The following is an 18,177-nucleotide window of genomic DNA, read 5'->3' on the forward strand; positions in this document are numbered from 1 at the left end:
AGGCGGGTTTTGCGAAGTAGACACTGTAGGTTCGTCTGTGGACACCATATTGGATTGTCAGTTGGAATCGACTGCCTGGAGCGCTTTTTGGCAAAGACGAGCTTTTAACCTATCCGTTCTATTTTTCCTACCTTGCCTAGAAAAAGACATGCAGTGCCTGCAAGCTTCAACAACATGGGTTTCTCTGAGGCACAAAAGGCAAAGGGTGTGTCTGTCGGAGGGTGGCAATTTACTGCCACACTGGCTGCATTTAATAAGCGGGGCCTTGGAGGCCATGCGCCCAAAGGACGCGGCGAATGACGCTAATCCTTTTTATTTTTGTTTTCCCTTTCTCCAGGAAAGAATAAATACGAAAGGATGAAGAAGGATGAAGAAGACGAAGTTCTCAGCAAGGGTGAGTATGTAACTCAAGGTGATGCTGACATCGGTCGAAGAGGAACTGACGAATTGGGCAGGAACAACGCATATATACCACATGACGGTGGGGGAGGAGTTCCCGCCCAAAAAATTCTCAGCTATTAGAAGTCCAATCGAGGCTCCGTGCAGGCACAGAGCCCCATTAAGTGTGATGCACAGAGACCACAAAGAAGAATTAGACAAACCTGCATAATTTATACAGGCTGCAGGATACATCTTTTCTTGCATAAGGTTTTGGTAATATTGGCACAGATTTTAGTTTTGTTTGTTTAATTTAAAGAATAACACTGAGCTGGGCATATTAACTATTATAGCTCTGCTGAGAGAACTAACAGAACAGAATGGATAGAGACAGCAGAACAATTGCAAACATCTTTTATTTAGCAACTCCTTCTACAGCCCACACATTTGTGTCACTGATGAAGGATCAAAGCCAAACTGAAAACACTTACAGATCGAAGACGAGGTAGTGGAAACCTTCTTCTGAAATACTCTCATGGAGCCGCACTGCAAACAAAAAAGAGACACAGAAGCAGGAGACTGAGAAACAGAGCAAGGGAGGCAAAATTTAATCCCTTCAAATCTAAGCCAAGTTCAACGGAGGACTAGGTCAAAGCACTTCTTAGCTCCCCTCCTAAAATCAAGCCTCCAGGTTTTATTTTCTCACAATCTCATTCTTCCGACATGCATTATTGCCATAGTGAATTGCTACTCAATAATGAGTAATTAGTAAATAAACATTTGTGCAGTGCTTTAGGGCATTCAAAAGTGCTGCATTTTCATCCTCAGTAATCCAAAAGATGGTGTGGTAAGAAAGCCAACTTTATCCCTATATTGCAAATGGGCACCTGAGGCTGAGAAAAGCCACCTATAAAGTTTATGGCCAATAAATAGCGAATCAGGAACTTTCCGGAAGGATCTACACTACTGCATATAATGGTTATTATTATTATTATTATTTACATATACCGTTTTAATACAATTTTTAAAGCGTTATATCCTGCTTGGTGTAGATCCTTAGGATGCAAGAAGGTGAGGAACAGGAGACCATTGGTCAGGCTTTCCCAGGCTTCTCTCTCTTGCTCTCTCTCTCTTTAAAAGCAGCCTTGGAGGCTGGACATGATCAGACCAGGGCTGCAGCAGTTGGGGGGGGGGGGGAGGATTTCCCATTTTCCCTGCGCCGTTTGCTCAATTTATGTTACCATACCCCAAAGTTGCTATTGTACTTGTATGATGCAAACATCACTTCCTTGGGCAATTTAGATCAGGAAAATGGTGTGGAGGGGAAAGAGTTTAAATCCCTTTCTCCATTGTAACAGCCCTGATCTGGTTTGCCAATCTTCCAGCTGCTTTTAACCATGCATGTGGAGGCCCGGTACTCACTGAAGTGGTAAACCTGTGTCTGGGCTGTGCCACTTCAACATATAGGTGAGATCTCCACGTGGCTGAATAAACACATTTCCTGCACATAAAAAAATAGCACAGGGAAAAGCTCAGCTGGAATCCTTCTCTCTGATGTGCTAGTTTTCACTGTGCAGGGAATTTGTTTGTATGGAGGAGCGTTCAGCTCTGTTGAGCCCTCATCTATTTTCTGAAGTAGTCCAGCCCAGGGACAGGTTTACCACCTGAGTGAGCACTGGGTGGGCCGCTGTTAGCACACTACACCAGCAATTTGAGCACCACAGTTTCTATAGAACCTTCTGTTGATATCTAGCTGACAGATAAGTGATTTACATTTTTAGAACACCCCAGACGTTCCATGTTTGTAGCCAAACCTTCTGTTATTACATATGAGTCCAATGATCTCTGGAAACTGGATTGTGCAGTATCACTAAGAGCCGATATCTACAAAACAGCCAATATCTACAGAATCTAGCTGTTAAAATCACACTGGGGTGGGGTGGGTGGGGCTAGGTAGCTGTCAAAAAGTAAGGCATTTCTGGCCAAGAATATAGCATTAGGAAAGAGTTGCAGCTGGTAGCCAAACAGATGGATAAAGCTGCCCCTTTATAATGATGGTTGATGAGGTAGCCCAGGTACAGTAAACAAAGGTCCCGGGAGGGATTTGAAGGGAGTGGAGGCAAAGTAGTTTCATTCACAAAGCAAGAGGCTTTTGATCTAGTCCAAGCTGATGAATCAGGCCTTTTCCCAGCGACAACATGAACCAGCAGCAGAAGAGAGCTCCATATGCTGGATTCCCCAAAGGCCACGCATAAGGCACAAAGTCAAGGTGAACACAGGAACAGATGCACAGAGAATGAGCATCGCAGCACAGAGGAAGTGGAGACACAAGACTAATGCAGCAGTCAGCAAATCTCCAAGCACAGATGGGAGGAGGAAAAGAAAAACTGAAATGGAAAAGTAAAGGCATTTCTGCTGCTGCAGCAAGCCGCTGAGGTGCATAGACAGAATTTCTCTCTCGATGTCCAAGGAATTACTGATTTCTAACATCCTAAGAGCCAAACTACATGTTATCTTAATTGCATGGCTGAGGATTAGCAGTTTCTTTACTCCAGTGTAAGTGAATGCAACCCCTTTTCAGATAGGAACCACCACACACCAGGAGAGGAGGATTAACACCCCCGTTCCGGATGTTTCCTTCCAGAAATCCCCCTGCGGGTGGGGTGGGGAGACGTCTTTCTTTGGTGGGTGGGTAGGTGGGTGGTGGGTTTTGGGAAGCAAACAGCGAGATGGGGAGGACTAATCCTCCCCTCCTGATGCACATTGGTACTGATCCGAATGGGGGCAGTGTACACTTACACTAGAATAAAGAAAGTGCAAATTTTCACCTATATGGTAGGCAATTGTTGTGAGATGGAGTTTGGCTCTAAAGCAATGCTAGTGGAGGATGCTAGGAATTCCAATGTTCAGGCATAGAACACAGATGGGGTAGAAGGTGAGAGACAAACCAAGACCAACAGCAGAGTATCTGAAAAGGGAGATTTAGGATAAAGAAGGGTTGCCAGAGAGTAATGTTGAACAAGAATACCATTTGTACAATGTGCAGTGGAAGAACAATGATGACTGCAAAGGGGCAACTTCTCTCTAAGAAACAGCACTCCTAAGTTAACAGGGTGGCCTTTGGAGCTCCAGATCTTCTTGGATTGGAACAGCCTCAGTACAGATTGGCTACAGTGAACAAAAACAAAACAAAGCAAAAGCAAAAAACAAAAACAAAAACCAGCAAGAGGAATGTCAGGGCTTTGTGAGCCATAATAGAGGAAATCCTGTATCAAATCCCACCTCATCCATGAGTCCACTAGACGGGCTTAGGCAAGTCACTACCTCAGAGTGATCCCCCTCCACCTCCACACATCAAGTATAGTAGCACTGACTGATCTTGCAAGGCTGTCATAAGGTCTGCTGATAATATTTATTAAGTTCTCTTTATTGCTCTTCCTTCTGTGGCATGCAGAGTGAATGCAGCATTACCCCGGTGCATATCTGTGCTTTGGCGTGACTGTAGGTTATTTCTCCTCTTTGAGTGTTTCACTGCAGCAGACCTTCCTACCTCTTTTCAGTAAGGCAATATTAGATTAAACCTCAAGGGCCTGTTTAGGCCAGCAGCGGAAGGGCTGTTGCTAATCGACATTTACCCAGGATTAGCCAGCTCATTGTTATTTAACATTCTGGAAGATGGCTACCACTGGCAATTAAGTTGCACTTATTTCACAATATTCTTTATCATAAAAAAGGTTCTGTCACACATTATTTAAAAAATATATTTCCATTTACATGTAAAAATGTGATGGCTGAAAATACAATTATTATGGCCCTATTCAGCTGTAACTTGGGGAAAGGTAGTTAGGCTAACCATGGTGCATGGTGGTTAGCACTAATCATGCTGAGTGCTCCTGCCACACATGCACGGAACCACGGCCCTAACCATGGTTACCTTAACCACTGTCTAACCACCCTCCACTCTAACCACCCCTTTTGAGTGCATGTAGCTTCTCCTTGCACTGCTGCAGGGTTGCTGAACTAGCTGCTCTTCTACAAATGCTTGGAGAACCATGGGAAGAGGTTCCAGGGAAGTTGCAGAAGTCTTGGAGGAAGGGTGGAGTCCAATGGACACCCCCACCTCCACCCAGCTTCCCAGACTCCTGTCTGTGAACTGCTGCCACATACCCACCCCAGTTCTGCTCTCTGGGCAAGCTGCGAGCAGGGGTGCCTGACTCCTCAGTGAGCCAGCATTTCGTATAAAATTTTGGGTAGCTGTTTTCTGTACAAGGCACTTGACGCAAATGCAGGTTGTAAAGTGGCCACATGTGCAAGATTACAGGCATGAATGGCCGGGGCGGGTAAGTGGCGGGTGGTTCAGCAGCTTCGTGCAGGGTAGGCATGGGTGAGTTCTTTGTTCTAGGTGTGCTTTTCCAAGTGCATGGTATGATTGGGGAGGGTGAGCGAGGGGGCAGGCCACTGGCTGCAGCATTATGTGCTGCTCGGCAGATCTTGACCTTGGAGATCTCGTGTGATGTACTAGTGTTTTTGGCCACACTTGCTACAGAGCTCTACGTCGGCACTTCCTTAACCACTGGGGCCTGTTCAGATGACATGCTAAACCACCCTTTTGCAGCATGTGTTAGTGAACATGGTTAACCCGTAGTTATATAGCCACCATGGTTAGGAAAAATGCCATTCATGTGACATGCTAAGCCATCATAATTAGCTCAAAATGCTTAACCATCATGGCTTAGCGTGTTGTCCAAACAGGGCCAATGAGTTACCGCCTTGCATTTTTGAAGTAATTTTCAACCCTCTTCTGGAAAATGTTCTCAATGAGATTCTCCGTGTACATTGTACCCACTCTTTCTACTCAAATAGGAGGCTTCATCAGATCATTGCTTTCTACCGCAACTGGGTGAAGGCCTGCCAGTTGCACTGAGACCACATCACGCCAGTCCTTTTCCAGCTTCATTGGCTGCCAGTCCAGGTCCGGGCCCAATTCAAAGTGCTGGTATTAACATTTAAAGCCCTAAATGGCTTGGGGCCAGGCTATCTGAAGGAACGCCTCCTCCCATATGTACCTGCCGGGACCCTAAGGTCATCCTCAGGGGTCCTTCTCTGTGAGCCCCTGCCAAAGGAAGTGAGGCAGGTGGCTACCAGGAGGAGGGCCTTCTCTGCTGTGGCACCCCGGCTGTGGAATGAGCTCCCTAAGGAGGTTCGCTTGGCACCCACATTATATGCTTTTAGACGCCAGGTGAAGACCTTTTTATTCTCCCAGCATTTTAACAGTCTATAAATAAATTTTAACTGGTGTTTTAAATTTGTAATTTTGCATTGCTGCTGTTTTTATCTGGTTGAGCTTTTATATTGTATTTTATATTATGGTTTTATACTGTTGTTTTATACTTTGAATGTTTTTAATTTTTGTGAACCGCCCAGAGAGCTCCGGCTATTGGGCGGTATAGAAATGTAATAAATAAATAAATAAATAAATAAATAAATGTAATAAATAAATAAATAAATAAATAAATTTGTATGTAGCACAGATGGGAGAACCAACATTGGAGAGCTTGCCAAAATTCTTCAAAATGTAGTTTCACGCTCGTTTCGGCTCATTCCCATTTTCATTTTGCCAACGTCCTAATGCCTTTCTATAGTGCAGCCACATTTGGAATACCGTGTATGGTTACTTTTACCACAGTGCAGAAAAGCTATCCTAGAACTGGAAAGGGGGTAGAAAGAGCAACCAAAATGATAAAGAGGGTGGCTCCTCTTCCTCTCCCTTTCTTCCTGTCCATCGGATGCCAGTGAAATGATGGCCCTTGCCAGAGGTCTGAACTGATCACAAGCAGAGGGCTTTAGGCAGAAGGCTGCAGATGCAAAAGATCACAAGATGGCGTGAACCCTTTTAATGGCTGCACAGATTTTAGTGCCAAGCCTGCTGCTTTAAAACACTGACTGGTGAAAATGTGGTGGTTGGCTGAAGTGGAAAGATTGACAGGATAGTCATTTAGGAGAGAGGGAAAACAAATTGACTCTTGTATGAACTTCATGAAGACTAGATATAATGTAGTCCTTAATTTGTATAGGTACTTTTTTATGTTGTGTCTTAAGTTTTGGATTACAAATTCCATCAGCCCCAGCCAGCATAGCTGATGGTAAGGGGTTATGGGAGTTGTAGCCCAAAACATCTGCAAAGGATGGGGCTGCCTTTCCCTAAAATACAGTGTTCTCTTCCACCTGACCTTCACAAGCAAACCTCGAGTATAAGAAGCCTTTGCCTACACACTTCAGACGTGGGCTGATCCCAGTACTGCTGGAATCCCGTTTAGGCTGCTTAGGGTGAAGGTGCCCATTGCTGCAAATGAAGATGCTCCAGCTAAGGCCTTGTTGATCTAGGGATCTCAGGGCTTTGTGCAGAAACTCCAGCATTCTTTTCTTTTCGTTTGGAAGAATGTGATGCAGCCTCCAAATTGCTCTGGGGATCCTTTTGCAATGAGATGCTCTGTATAAATGCCAACCGCTCAGAGTCAGCACTAACCTCATCTCTGGGCACATGCCAGGCAGCCATTAGGAAGCATCTGCATCTCTCAGAGTATCAGTAATGGTCTTCTCACTACAACCACCACATTAGCTATGAGGGTGAAGGCATGAAACAGGCGCCCTACTAAACACAGCTGCAAAGTGAGTGGGGATGGGAGAAGTACAGACACAATGAATTACTCCAACCTGCTTCCTTCCAAATACGATACTCAGCATTAAGGATATGCTGAGGCTACAAACGTAGAGTGCGCACGGCCTGACAGACGGCAAAGTGACTGTGATCATCTACAGCAATGCCACCGATACACAAATGGGCACAGATGGCCGCCACCCACTCGCCATTTTCTCCAACTGCTCGTTATCCCACCACAGCCAGAACGCACATGGAAGAGGCTGGGGACTGCCCAACCATGTCACCAACAGACTGAGCGGCAACCCGTTGCCAGCATGGCTCCCAGCACAACAAGACGCAACCCCTAGCCGGAGTCCACTGCAAAGCTGCTGCTGTCAAGGGCAGCTCAGCTTCCCACCCCCAGCTTTTTCCTAATGATATTAAAACAGGCAGAATTTTGCTACAGCTGCTAAGACTGCTTCCAGAAAGACTTTGCTTTTAATTAAAAAGTTTGCTATTAGAAAGCATTAGCATGTGTAATACAAATAATCCTCCGCAAATCATCTGCTCCAACAGCTAATGACGGGCTACATTGGAGTGGTAACTACTGACATAAGGATAGTTAGCTAACAGGACATTATGTGCCATTATTAAATGGTCCCTTGGGATTAAACCTCCCCATACACACACACACACACACACACACACACACACACACACTCCCTGAACCCCACCTAAACCACACCAGAGGTGAAAGTGAGATTAGAGCGTCACGTCCTCCAAGCCAAGAACGCTCAGTATCTGCCTTTTAAAACTCAGAACTGAGGAAACTCGTTCTCTTTTCAAACAATGAAAGAGAGATCCCTTCACATAAGAAGAGATCATAGTAAATGCAGCTATGGGTTAGTTCTAGAAAGATCCAAGGAACAACTGGAAAATACCCTAACAAAGAGAATTGGGGAATTTTGGTACCACTGAGGGTGGCAGAGGAGGGGACAAGCTGGAACCAACACGGGGGAAAGTGTTGTTGGTGTTGTTGCACATCTCTTTATTTACTGCAATGCTCAATGCAGCTTCCAGGTGGTTTGCGGAGGGTAGCAGAGGGCACCATTATATTTTCCACCTCGAGCACCAAAAATACTTTTAGCCAGCCAGAATGCCCCATTTTCAAAAGCTTTCATGAAGCTTGTAGGAAGCTCACTGGATGACAGTGGAACCTTTCTGCAAGCAGCTTTCTGCGCAGCATAATTAACAAAATGCTCTCCTTAGAAAACATCAGTGGGGGAAAAAGGAGGTGGGTAATAAAATACAGTGAGCTGTGAAGATACACATGGCTATGGCTCTCCCAGAAGATGTACTGGAGGTTAAGTCCTTTCAGTTTAGGCTGTCTTCCATTTCGTATCATGAAGCCACTCTGAATGGCTTTAGGCCATGACTGCAATGTATTATTAAAATTACAACAGCAATGTTGAGTCAACTATCTAGTTAAACCCTTCTGATCCATTAAATGTGTGTGCTAATTAATCATGAACACTTTTATTAAAAGGTATATTGATTTTTCTAATAAATACTTACAAAAACTGGGGGTTGCAGGCATTACCTTGAAAAAGAAGCATTCCCTCCAGTGCGAAATAGGGGGAATGCCTCTTCCAACATGGTGCCTCTTCCGACATGTGTCTGCTTCATCTAAAACCAAAGGGAGTATGGAAACTACTTGTTGTTTGTTTAATAAGGGATCTTGCTTCTCAACTGCCTTGAGTTAAAAGTGCAATAAAACCAATTGCTTTATTAAAAAATCAAGTCCGTAAATTTAATATAGTTATGAAGATGTGGGCATCAGGAATTTATTATTTAACAAACAGATTGTTAACAGCTCTGAATATAAGTTTATGAATGTTTGTTCAAATTGCTCCTCCTGTTGCGGTGTTTAGGTTTTAGTTTTAAATAATAATAATAATAATAATAATAATAATAATAATAATAATAATTGTTTACCTTTTATCAAGTGTGGCTGTTTTTTGTGTAATAAAAGCAAATTTTAAAAGTATGCTTTTCTTCAAAATATGCTGCTGTATTTTTTTAAAATGGAGCATTTTCACCAACTGTAGCCACTAGCACAAATTTAGGCAGCTTTAGATTTCTGTTTCTGCCATGCCCAATAACATAGGAGTACCTCTGCATGCTATGGAAAGATCTCTGTGTTGGGAGGTGAATCATATGAAGAAAAGACTCTATGAACTCCTAACAGCCTTCCCCAAACTGATGCCTTCCATATGTGTTGGACTACAACTCCCATGACATCAGAAAAAACTTCCTGACTGTTAGAGCAGTACAACAATGGAACCAGTTACCTAGGGAGCTTGTGGGCTCTCCCACACCGGAGGCCTTCAAGAGGCAGCTGGACAAGCATCTGTCAGGGAAGCTTTAGGATGGATTCCTGCATTGAGCAGGGGGTTGGACTCGATGGCCTTGTAGGCCCCTTCCAACTCTACTATTCTATGATTCTATGATCCTCTGCCCACTATGGGAGTTGCAGTCCAACACATATGGAGGGCACCAGGTTGGGGAAGGCAGATCCAAGATTTCTCATTCTCAACATAAAACTGTCATGATCTGCAGTAGGGAGTTTGGGATTTGTGACAAGATTAAATTGAAAGGCCTAATCTATTAAGTTGTTTTAATGAAAGAGAATGTGCTTAGTTTTTTTAATTCATATTCTGTACATATTATACTATATAATTTTATTTGGTTTTACCTGATATTTGTTACAGCCTACCACCAAGACAATAAAAATCTTAAAAACCTGATCTTAGATAATTCTAAGGTACAATACACTTGCTTTTATTTGCTTAGCAATTTAAAGGGTATTTCCAGTGCTGGCTTTTTAAAACTGTAATAGCAAATTTTAATCACACAGGACATTTCTCTCTTTTTTCCAGTACAAAGGGATTTGTGCCTTTGCCATATACAGTTGCATTTAGGTCTTTATAACCACCACTCGATATGGATTTACAGACACTTCTGCATATTCATGGGCACAGATATATGTCCTAAAGGAGGTATTAACTTTGAGAATATGCTGCCAGATCTGCACATACAAGAGTGACTGGATGCTCAAAGTAATGCACAAGTAAGCCAACTGAACTGCAGAAATGTGCAACTGAAAAACTGCACATCCACATTACAAGATAAAAACAAACCAAGGAAAAGACCTGTGGCACGTTACTATAGTATTGTTTGCACTTCTGAAGACTGGAGCCCGCTCCTTCAAGCGCAGCAAGTGTATACACACACACACACATATGAAGAGGAAACAAGAAGTTTGTGAACAAATATTGTGCTACTACATAGAAGTGTGACATATCTCCTGCTGTCCCTTACACCTCATGGCTTTTTGGTCCAACTGTTTAGATATTTTCCTTTCTTTCTACCCGTTTATATATGTATACATACAACTGAGGATGCCACTTCATTCATTTCTTAAAGTGAGGTCTACTTGATTAAAGCTTAGGCCACAATAAATGTTAGTCTTCAAGATACTAGGATTATCTGTAATCCCCCCTCCCTGTCCCTGTCCCTCTATAACAGACTAATTCAGCTACCACTCAGGGTTCTGTGTGGAAGAAAGAAATTGCCATGAAAATAAACGGTTTGCACATCTCTCCTGAAGGATCCATTATACTAGCAGTAGGTCTCTTTGACCTTCCCTGAGAACCCCTTTTTGGGGACTGCCCAGCAAAGAAAACCAGATATACAATGTTTGCTTTGCCTTATTCTTGTGGTTTTAAGGAAATGGAAGAACTGTTTCCTTGACTGCCCACTGCAGCATCCATAACTTATGCCAATCATCATCCCAACATTCCCCTTTCCAGCAATACAGTTCAGCAGCCACAGAAGATCTGAAGGTCAGCAAGAGAGCCAAAAGCAGCACAGAGATGCTGAGCCATCAAGATATAACTGCCGGCAAGGACCAGGAGAAGCAATCGCAGAGCACCCAAAAGGCTAAATTAGAAGACTGTATTCTCAATATATGAGAATTGTCCAAGATAAATTGCGGTGGGGGGGGTGGGGATAGAGGAAAAATAAGAACACAGATCAGAGAAAGCTGCAGTGCTCATCAGCAGCTATAAAGCTGAATTAAATCAAGGAAAGGGAACAAAAATGTTGGGCCTTAATGTTTAGGCAGTAAACCTTATAGACCCCCCTCCAAAGAATTAATGTTCCAAACCACCGCAAAAGGTCATCCATGCCAACTCTTCCCACTCCCAGAATGAAAGAATTTTATTTTCTTAAAAACCATTCCCGACAGATGCTCACTGATCATCCTCTTAAAACTTCCAGGAAAGGAGAACTGAAAATGCCCCAAAGCAACTTGTTCTAATCTCCACACAACATTCATTCACACACAACACACACACACACACACACACACCCCGCCCCGTACAATGTGTTGCCTGGAAAGTGTTTTTGCGGAGGGGGCGATGTGATACCAAGTCGGGGAGGGAATGAGGGTTACTATTTTACTCTACAAACAACTCCTGGAACCATGACAACGCAGCCTTCTCTTCAGCAGCTGTGAGACCATTCCAAGGCACAACTATGCAAAGCAGGAGCTGGGAAAACAGCAAACTGTGTCTACTGTCAAAAGGGACTCCATAGACAGCCCTGTGTCTTTCCCTTGCAACTACAGGTTCACACGGGAAAAGTGGAGTAGTCCATACTGAAGTCAAGGGGCAGATATGCTGGCTTGGCCCCCTGGCATGCAGAAGTCCATTGACGGAGGCTTACTATGAGAGAAACAGGGGACAGGAACATGAAGAATACCATGAGTAAGATTTTCAAACTATTCTTGAAAATCCCCCACTCCTGAACCCATTTTAAATGCAGCCTGGAGTTTTACACACCCCAAAAAGGTTCTTTGCAAACATTCAAGGTTTGGAAATTGTTCCTTGCCTGTGAATTTCTGTTCTGGCATACGCTCTGGGCAGCAGTGATCATGTTAAGATTGCTCAGTGACTGCTCACATTCTCTAAGGCAGACATTCAAATTGACGTCAGGCAGTTTGGTGGTGGTGGTAATCAACTCTCTTATTTACCCCAAACAATTCTTCAATCAACTTTATACAACTGAAAGGAAGTGCAGTCTATGGGGAGATGACACAGCTCAGTGGCAAACCACATGCTTTGCCTATATACCGCCCCCATAGCTTCGGCTATGGGGCGGTATATAAATGTAATAAATAAATAAATAAAGGTCCCAGGTTCAATCCCTGGGATTTCAGGTACTGCCATTAAAAAGATCACTCTCACAGACCTTGTAGAGCTACTGCCTGTATCAGGCACCTTCTTATAGACCGTAGAAAAAAATATGCCACTTATCCAGAAAGGAAAATCACAGGGAAGAAACCACGTCTGATCGTCTGGTAACTTCCCTGAACAGTAGGCCTCATGATGGAACAGTTTGGGAGGAACCTGTTTGGGAGGAACAAATCCTTTGCCTTGTACTTTGGACAATGGCAACAAGGAAGGCCATCTGCCACCATAAGATTTGTATGAGCTTATATACATAGACCTGCATGCTCTACAATTCATTCTCCCTGTAGCACAGGTAAGCAGGCAAACTAATGGGATGAAGATAGATCTTAAATGCTCTATGGGCATCCCAGGTACACCAAACCTGTTCCTGAGGGCGCTGCAGACAAAACTATTTACTGCAGCCCTCTGTGAAAAATAATAATTTACCTTTGGTAGAAAAGCAAGATTTGGCCAAGGGCTTATTGTCTTTTGGGAAAAGTACTAGGGACTATAGTGGTTAGGGTCTGTAGTACTGCTACATAGAGATCTGGTTCACATGTCATGATGGCATTCGGTGGCAAACAGCATTTCGTGACAAATTTGCAAGGACACACATGCTGCTTCCAGTTTGCAGAAACAATCTACAAATGCCCTAGTTATTGGTTGTTAGCATGATGTCTGAACCTGGACCTGGGTAGTTTGTGAGTTAAACAACCCAAAAAATTGGATTTAGCCTACAAGCACTGCATTTGTAGGTTGTTTCTGAAAGCTGGAAGAGGCTCACACGCAATGTATGCCCCTATAAATCATGGTTTAATAAATTCTATATTAGGAACGGAGTTAATTAACCCAGGATTTGCTGCTGAATGCCTCCAGGATACGCAAACAACCCCAGTGTGTAAGTTTCTTGTTGTCTAGATCTAAAAAAACCCAAAAACAAACAGAGCTAGAAAAAGGTACAAAAATCTAACACACTACCACCAAGTTGAAGCAGCTTCCCAAGAAGGAAATCCTAAACAGAATCTGGGCATTCAAGAGCAGCAAACTGAACCTTACGGGGGCGGGAGACGTAAACTTCAAGGCAACAATGGATGAAGACCAATGCACCTCAATACAGAGAACAGCTCCAATAGTGCCCAAAAATAGTGTCCGCAACAATGTAGGAGCAAAGCCAGACCTTAAAACACATGGTCTTCGATGTCTATGTGTACTAATGCCCAGAGTATGGGAAACAAACAGAACGAACTTGAACTCTTATTACATGAAGGCAAATCCGACTCGATAGGTATAACTGAAACTTGGTGGGATGATTCTCATGACTGGAGTATAGCAATTGAAGGATATAACTTGTTCAAAAAGAACAGAAGAAATAGAAAGGGAGGCGGAGTTGCACTATATGTTAAAAATACCTATCCCTGCACAGAAATACAGGCGGATGAGAATGGGAGCCCCATCGAGAACATCTGGATTAAAATAAATGGGGCAAGGAATGAAAAGAACATGATAATCGGCGTCTACTACCGACCACCCAATCAAGGAGAAGATTGTTATTATTATTTATTTATTTATATAGCACCATCAGTGTACATGGTGCTGTACAGATGAGGATGAAACTTTTGAGAAACAAATTGCCAGTGTTTCAAGGAAGGCTGATGTAGTAGTGATGGGGGACTTCAATTACCCTGATATCTGTTGGGAGACAAATACTGCCCCTTCCAAGAAATTCCTGACATATGTGGCTGATAACTTTCTCTTACAGAAAGTGGAGGAAGGAACTAGAGGATCAGCAATACTTGACATTTATTTATTACGTTTTTATTGACGAATAGGGATGACTTAGTGCAGTAGTTCCTAATTGGTGGTCTGCGTAACCCACCCAGGGGTTCCGTGGCACCATTCACATATTCGCTCTGCAAGTTCCACATTTTAATAAAAGAAAATACGCTCAATGTTGATCCAGATTTGAGATTAAAAGTAGGAAATATTGAACCGGATGTGGAAGGGATTGTTTGGGACAAAAAGAGGCATGCTTTCTCTCATCACATTTAGGTTAAGTAGCTGCTAGACATGTCATAATTTGTTCAATTGTAAACTAGACGTTAGTAAAATTAAATTCGTATTTATATTCCTTACTAAATCGTTCTTTTTGTGTGTTAATATCACAAATATCACAAATTTTATGGTCTGTTTTTTAGTATACCTAAAATTCTTTGCTTATTAGAGGCTACCCCTTATTTTCTCCCAAAAATTGTTTCGCACAGGTACCTACCATAGAGCTAACAAATTTTTCAAAAGTAGGGGGTCCATGTCTTGGCAATTGAAAAATGAGGGGTTCGCAGTACTTAGCTAATTGGGAACCTCTGACTTAGTGGATAAAGTGGCAGTTACGGGAACTCTGGAGGAAACTGACCACGTCATACTTGAATTCTTGATTATAAAGGAAGCAAAAGCTGAATGTAGCCATACACGTTCTCTGGATTTTAGGAAAGCTGATTTTAATAAACTCAGAACTATGATAAGTAAGGTCCCATGGCAAGTGACCCTAATGAGAAAAGGAGTGCAAGATGGGTGGGAGTATTTAAAAAAGTAAAATTTTAAGGCACAATTACAAACAATTCCAGCAAGGAAAGAAAGTAGAAGACAACAGAAGAAACCAATGTGGCTCCACAAAAAGCTTAGAGATGACCTGAAAACAACCTCTGACTTAGTGGATAAAGTGGCAGTTACGGGAACTCTGGAGGAAACTGACCACGTCATACTTGAATTCTTGATTATAAAGGAAGCAAAAGCTGAATGTAGCCATACACGTTCTCTGGATTTTAGGAAAGCTGATTTTAATAAACTCAGAACTATGATAAGTAAGGTCCCATGGCAAGTGACCCTAATGAGAAAAGGAGTGCAAGATGGGTGGGAGTATTTAAAAAAGTAAAATTTTAAGGCACAATTACAAACAATTCCAGCAAGGAAAGAAAGTAGAAGACAACAGAAGAAACCAATGTGGCTCCACAAAAAGCTTAGAGATGACCTGAAAACAAAAAAGGATACATATAGGAAGTGGAAGGAAGGCCAGGCTACAAAAGAAGAATACAGACAGGAGGCACAGAAGTGCTGAAAAGGCATCAGGAAGGCTAAAGCTGAGAATGAGCTGAGATTAGCGAGGGATGCTAAAAGCAATAAAAAGACTTTCTTCAGATACGTGAGTAGTAAAAGACAGAGGAAAGAAATGGTGGTTCAACTGCTTAATGAGGATGGCAAATTGATAACAGATAACAAAGAAAAGGCTGAAGTGCTCAATTCCTACTTTGCCTCAGTCTTCTCCCAAAAGCGGGTCTATGACCCACCTGGAAAAAGTGAAGCAGAAGTTGAGGGGGCAGGATTGCAGTTTGAGACTGATAAACAAATGGTCAAGGAACACCTAATTTCTTTGAATGAGTTCAAATCTCCAGGGCCCGATGAACTGCATCCTAGAGTAATGAAGGAGCTAGCAGAAGAACTCTCAGAACCACTATTATCTCTGTAAAATCATGGAAGACGGGTGAGGTGCCAGACGACTGGAGGAGGGCTAACGTTGTCCCTATCTTCAAAAAGGGCAAAAAGAAGGAACCTGGAAACTACAGACCAGTCAGTCTGACATCCATCCCTGGGAAATTTTTTGGAGCAGATTATAAAGAAGTCAGTCTGTAAGCACCTTGAAAACAATGCAGTGATTACTAGAAGCCAACATGGATTTGTAAGAAACCAATCCTGACAGACTAATTTGATCTCATTTTTTGATAAGGTAACCACCCTTGTGCACTGTGGGAATGCTATGGATGTCATATATCTTGACTTCAGCAAAGCTTTTGACAAAGTACCACATGACATTCTGATTAACAAACTAGCTAAAAGTGGGCTAGATGGAACAACTATTAGGTGGATTCACAGTTGGCTACAGAATCAGACTCAAAGAGTACTTATCAATGGAACCTTCTCAAACTGGGGGGAGGTAACGTGTGGGGTACCGCAAGGCTCAGTCCTGAGCCCAGTGCTCTTCAACACTTTTATTAATGATTTGGATGAGGAGGTGCAGAGAACGCTTATCAAATTTGCAGATGACACAAAATTGGGTGGGATAGCTAATACCCTGGAAGACAGAAACAAACTTCAAAGTGATCTTGATAGGCTGGAGTGCTGGGCTGAAAACAACAGAATGAAATTTAATAGGGATAAATGCCAAGTTCTACATCTAGGAAATAGAAACCAAATGGACAGTTACAAGATGGGGGATACTTGGCTCAGCTATACTACAAATGAGAAGGATCTTGGAATTGTTGTAGATCACAAGCTGAATATGAGCTAACAGTGTGATATGGCTGCAAGAAAGGCAAATGCTATTTTGTGCTACATTAATAGAAGTATAGCTTCCAAATCGTGTGAGGTACTGGTTCCTCTCTATTAGGCCCTGATTAGGCCTCATCCAGAGTATTGCGTCCAGTTCTGGGCTCCACAATTCAAGAAGGACGCAAACAAGCTGGAGCGTGTTCAGAGGAGGGCAACCAGGATGATCAGGGGTCTGGAAACAAAGCCCTATGAAGAGAGACTGAAAGAACTGGGCATGTTTAGCCTGGAGAAGAGAAGACGGAGGGGAGACATGAGAGCACTCTTCAAATACTTAAAAGATTGTCACACAGAGGAGGGCCAGGATCTCTTCTTGATCATCCTAGAGTGCAGGACAAAGAATAATGGGTTCAGGTGACAGGAAGCCAGATTCCAGCTGGACATCAGGAAAAACTTCCTGACTGTTAGACAATGGAATCAGTTACCTAGTGAAGTTGTGGTCTCTCCCACACTAGAGGCATTCAAGAGGCAGCTGGACAGCCATCTGTCAGAGATGCTTTAGGGTGGATTCCTGCATTGAGCAGGGGGTTGGACTCGATGGCCTTATAAGCCCCTTCCAACTCTACTGTTCTATGATTCTAAGTTGCCTTCAAGCAGTGACAAAGGCTCTGATCAGATGTTACTCACTTTCCCACTGTGAGGATAGCACTTATGTTCCCATCCCCACTTGGAGACTGAACCAGTAGATCCCACATTCATTTGCATGTCTCCCTGATTTTGCAAGACACACATGGCCAGGGGGATTGTACATTAAAATACAAAAAGAAGATCCCTCCCCCACAAAATTGAAAATAGTAAAGAAAATCTCTATTTGGATAGTGGCCAGCAAAAAAGAAATGCAAAAGAATAATGAGCTGGTTGCAAATCATGCTTTTGGGAAGTTGTCTATAAAATCACCAAGAATTTCTCCCTACAATGCAATCAACTTGCCTTTACCACCTGTGGCTTCTTTCCTCATTCCACATCCTCAAAACACATCTTCTTATACAGAGATGGGTAGAAGGTAGACTGTGGTCTTCTAGTGGACAAACCCTACTATCTGCTGGCTGCTGCAGGTTTTGCAAAGAGTAATGGATCAAGTAGCCTTTGACCTGAGCCACCAAGACCATTCTTATGCCCTTAAGAGTGAGCTCCTTTGGAATCTGTCAACCAAAATGAGAAGAGCTTACAGACCTGGCTCTCCTTGTTGAATTCACCAGAAAAGATCGGTCTATTGCAGCAGACTTGGAAAAGCTTTAAATCTCAGCCCCCTCTTATGCCTGGAGCTGGAGAGAATGTGGGGAGTTGTCCCAGCAGTGGCACCCCTGACACTTTACCCTCACAAGTTTCATGTTGGGAGAGGTGAGAAGACGGGGGATTGTGACCTCACACCACTTCAGAAGCACAACATAGGTAGGCCACCAAGGGTTTGTTAAAATTTGGGGATCCCTAACAACAGTAGTTATGGAACCAAACAAATTAAGTATGAAAACTGTTGATTAAAGTATC

General features: G+C 43.0%; 1 protein-coding gene across 10 annotated transcripts in view; it reads right to left on the reverse strand.

Moving 5' to 3' along the window:
• Positions 1-18,177, reverse strand: part of CAMK2G (calcium/calmodulin dependent protein kinase II gamma) — a 566,994-nt gene that overhangs the window by 93,145 nt on the left and 455,672 nt on the right. For all 10 annotated transcript variants that reach the window (XM_063128863.1, XM_063128860.1, XM_063128862.1 and 7 more), the window contains exon 5: positions 870-924. In XM_063128863.1, the coding sequence (XP_062984933.1) occupies positions 870-924 (55 nt within the window). The remainder of the gene's footprint in view (positions 1-869; positions 925-18,177) is intronic.

Source organism: Elgaria multicarinata, chromosome 6 (genome assembly GCF_023053635.1).
Source record: "Elgaria multicarinata webbii isolate HBS135686 ecotype San Diego chromosome 6, rElgMul1.1.pri, whole genome shotgun sequence".
NCBI classification, from domain to species: domain Eukaryota; kingdom Metazoa; phylum Chordata; class Lepidosauria; order Squamata; family Anguidae; genus Elgaria; species Elgaria multicarinata.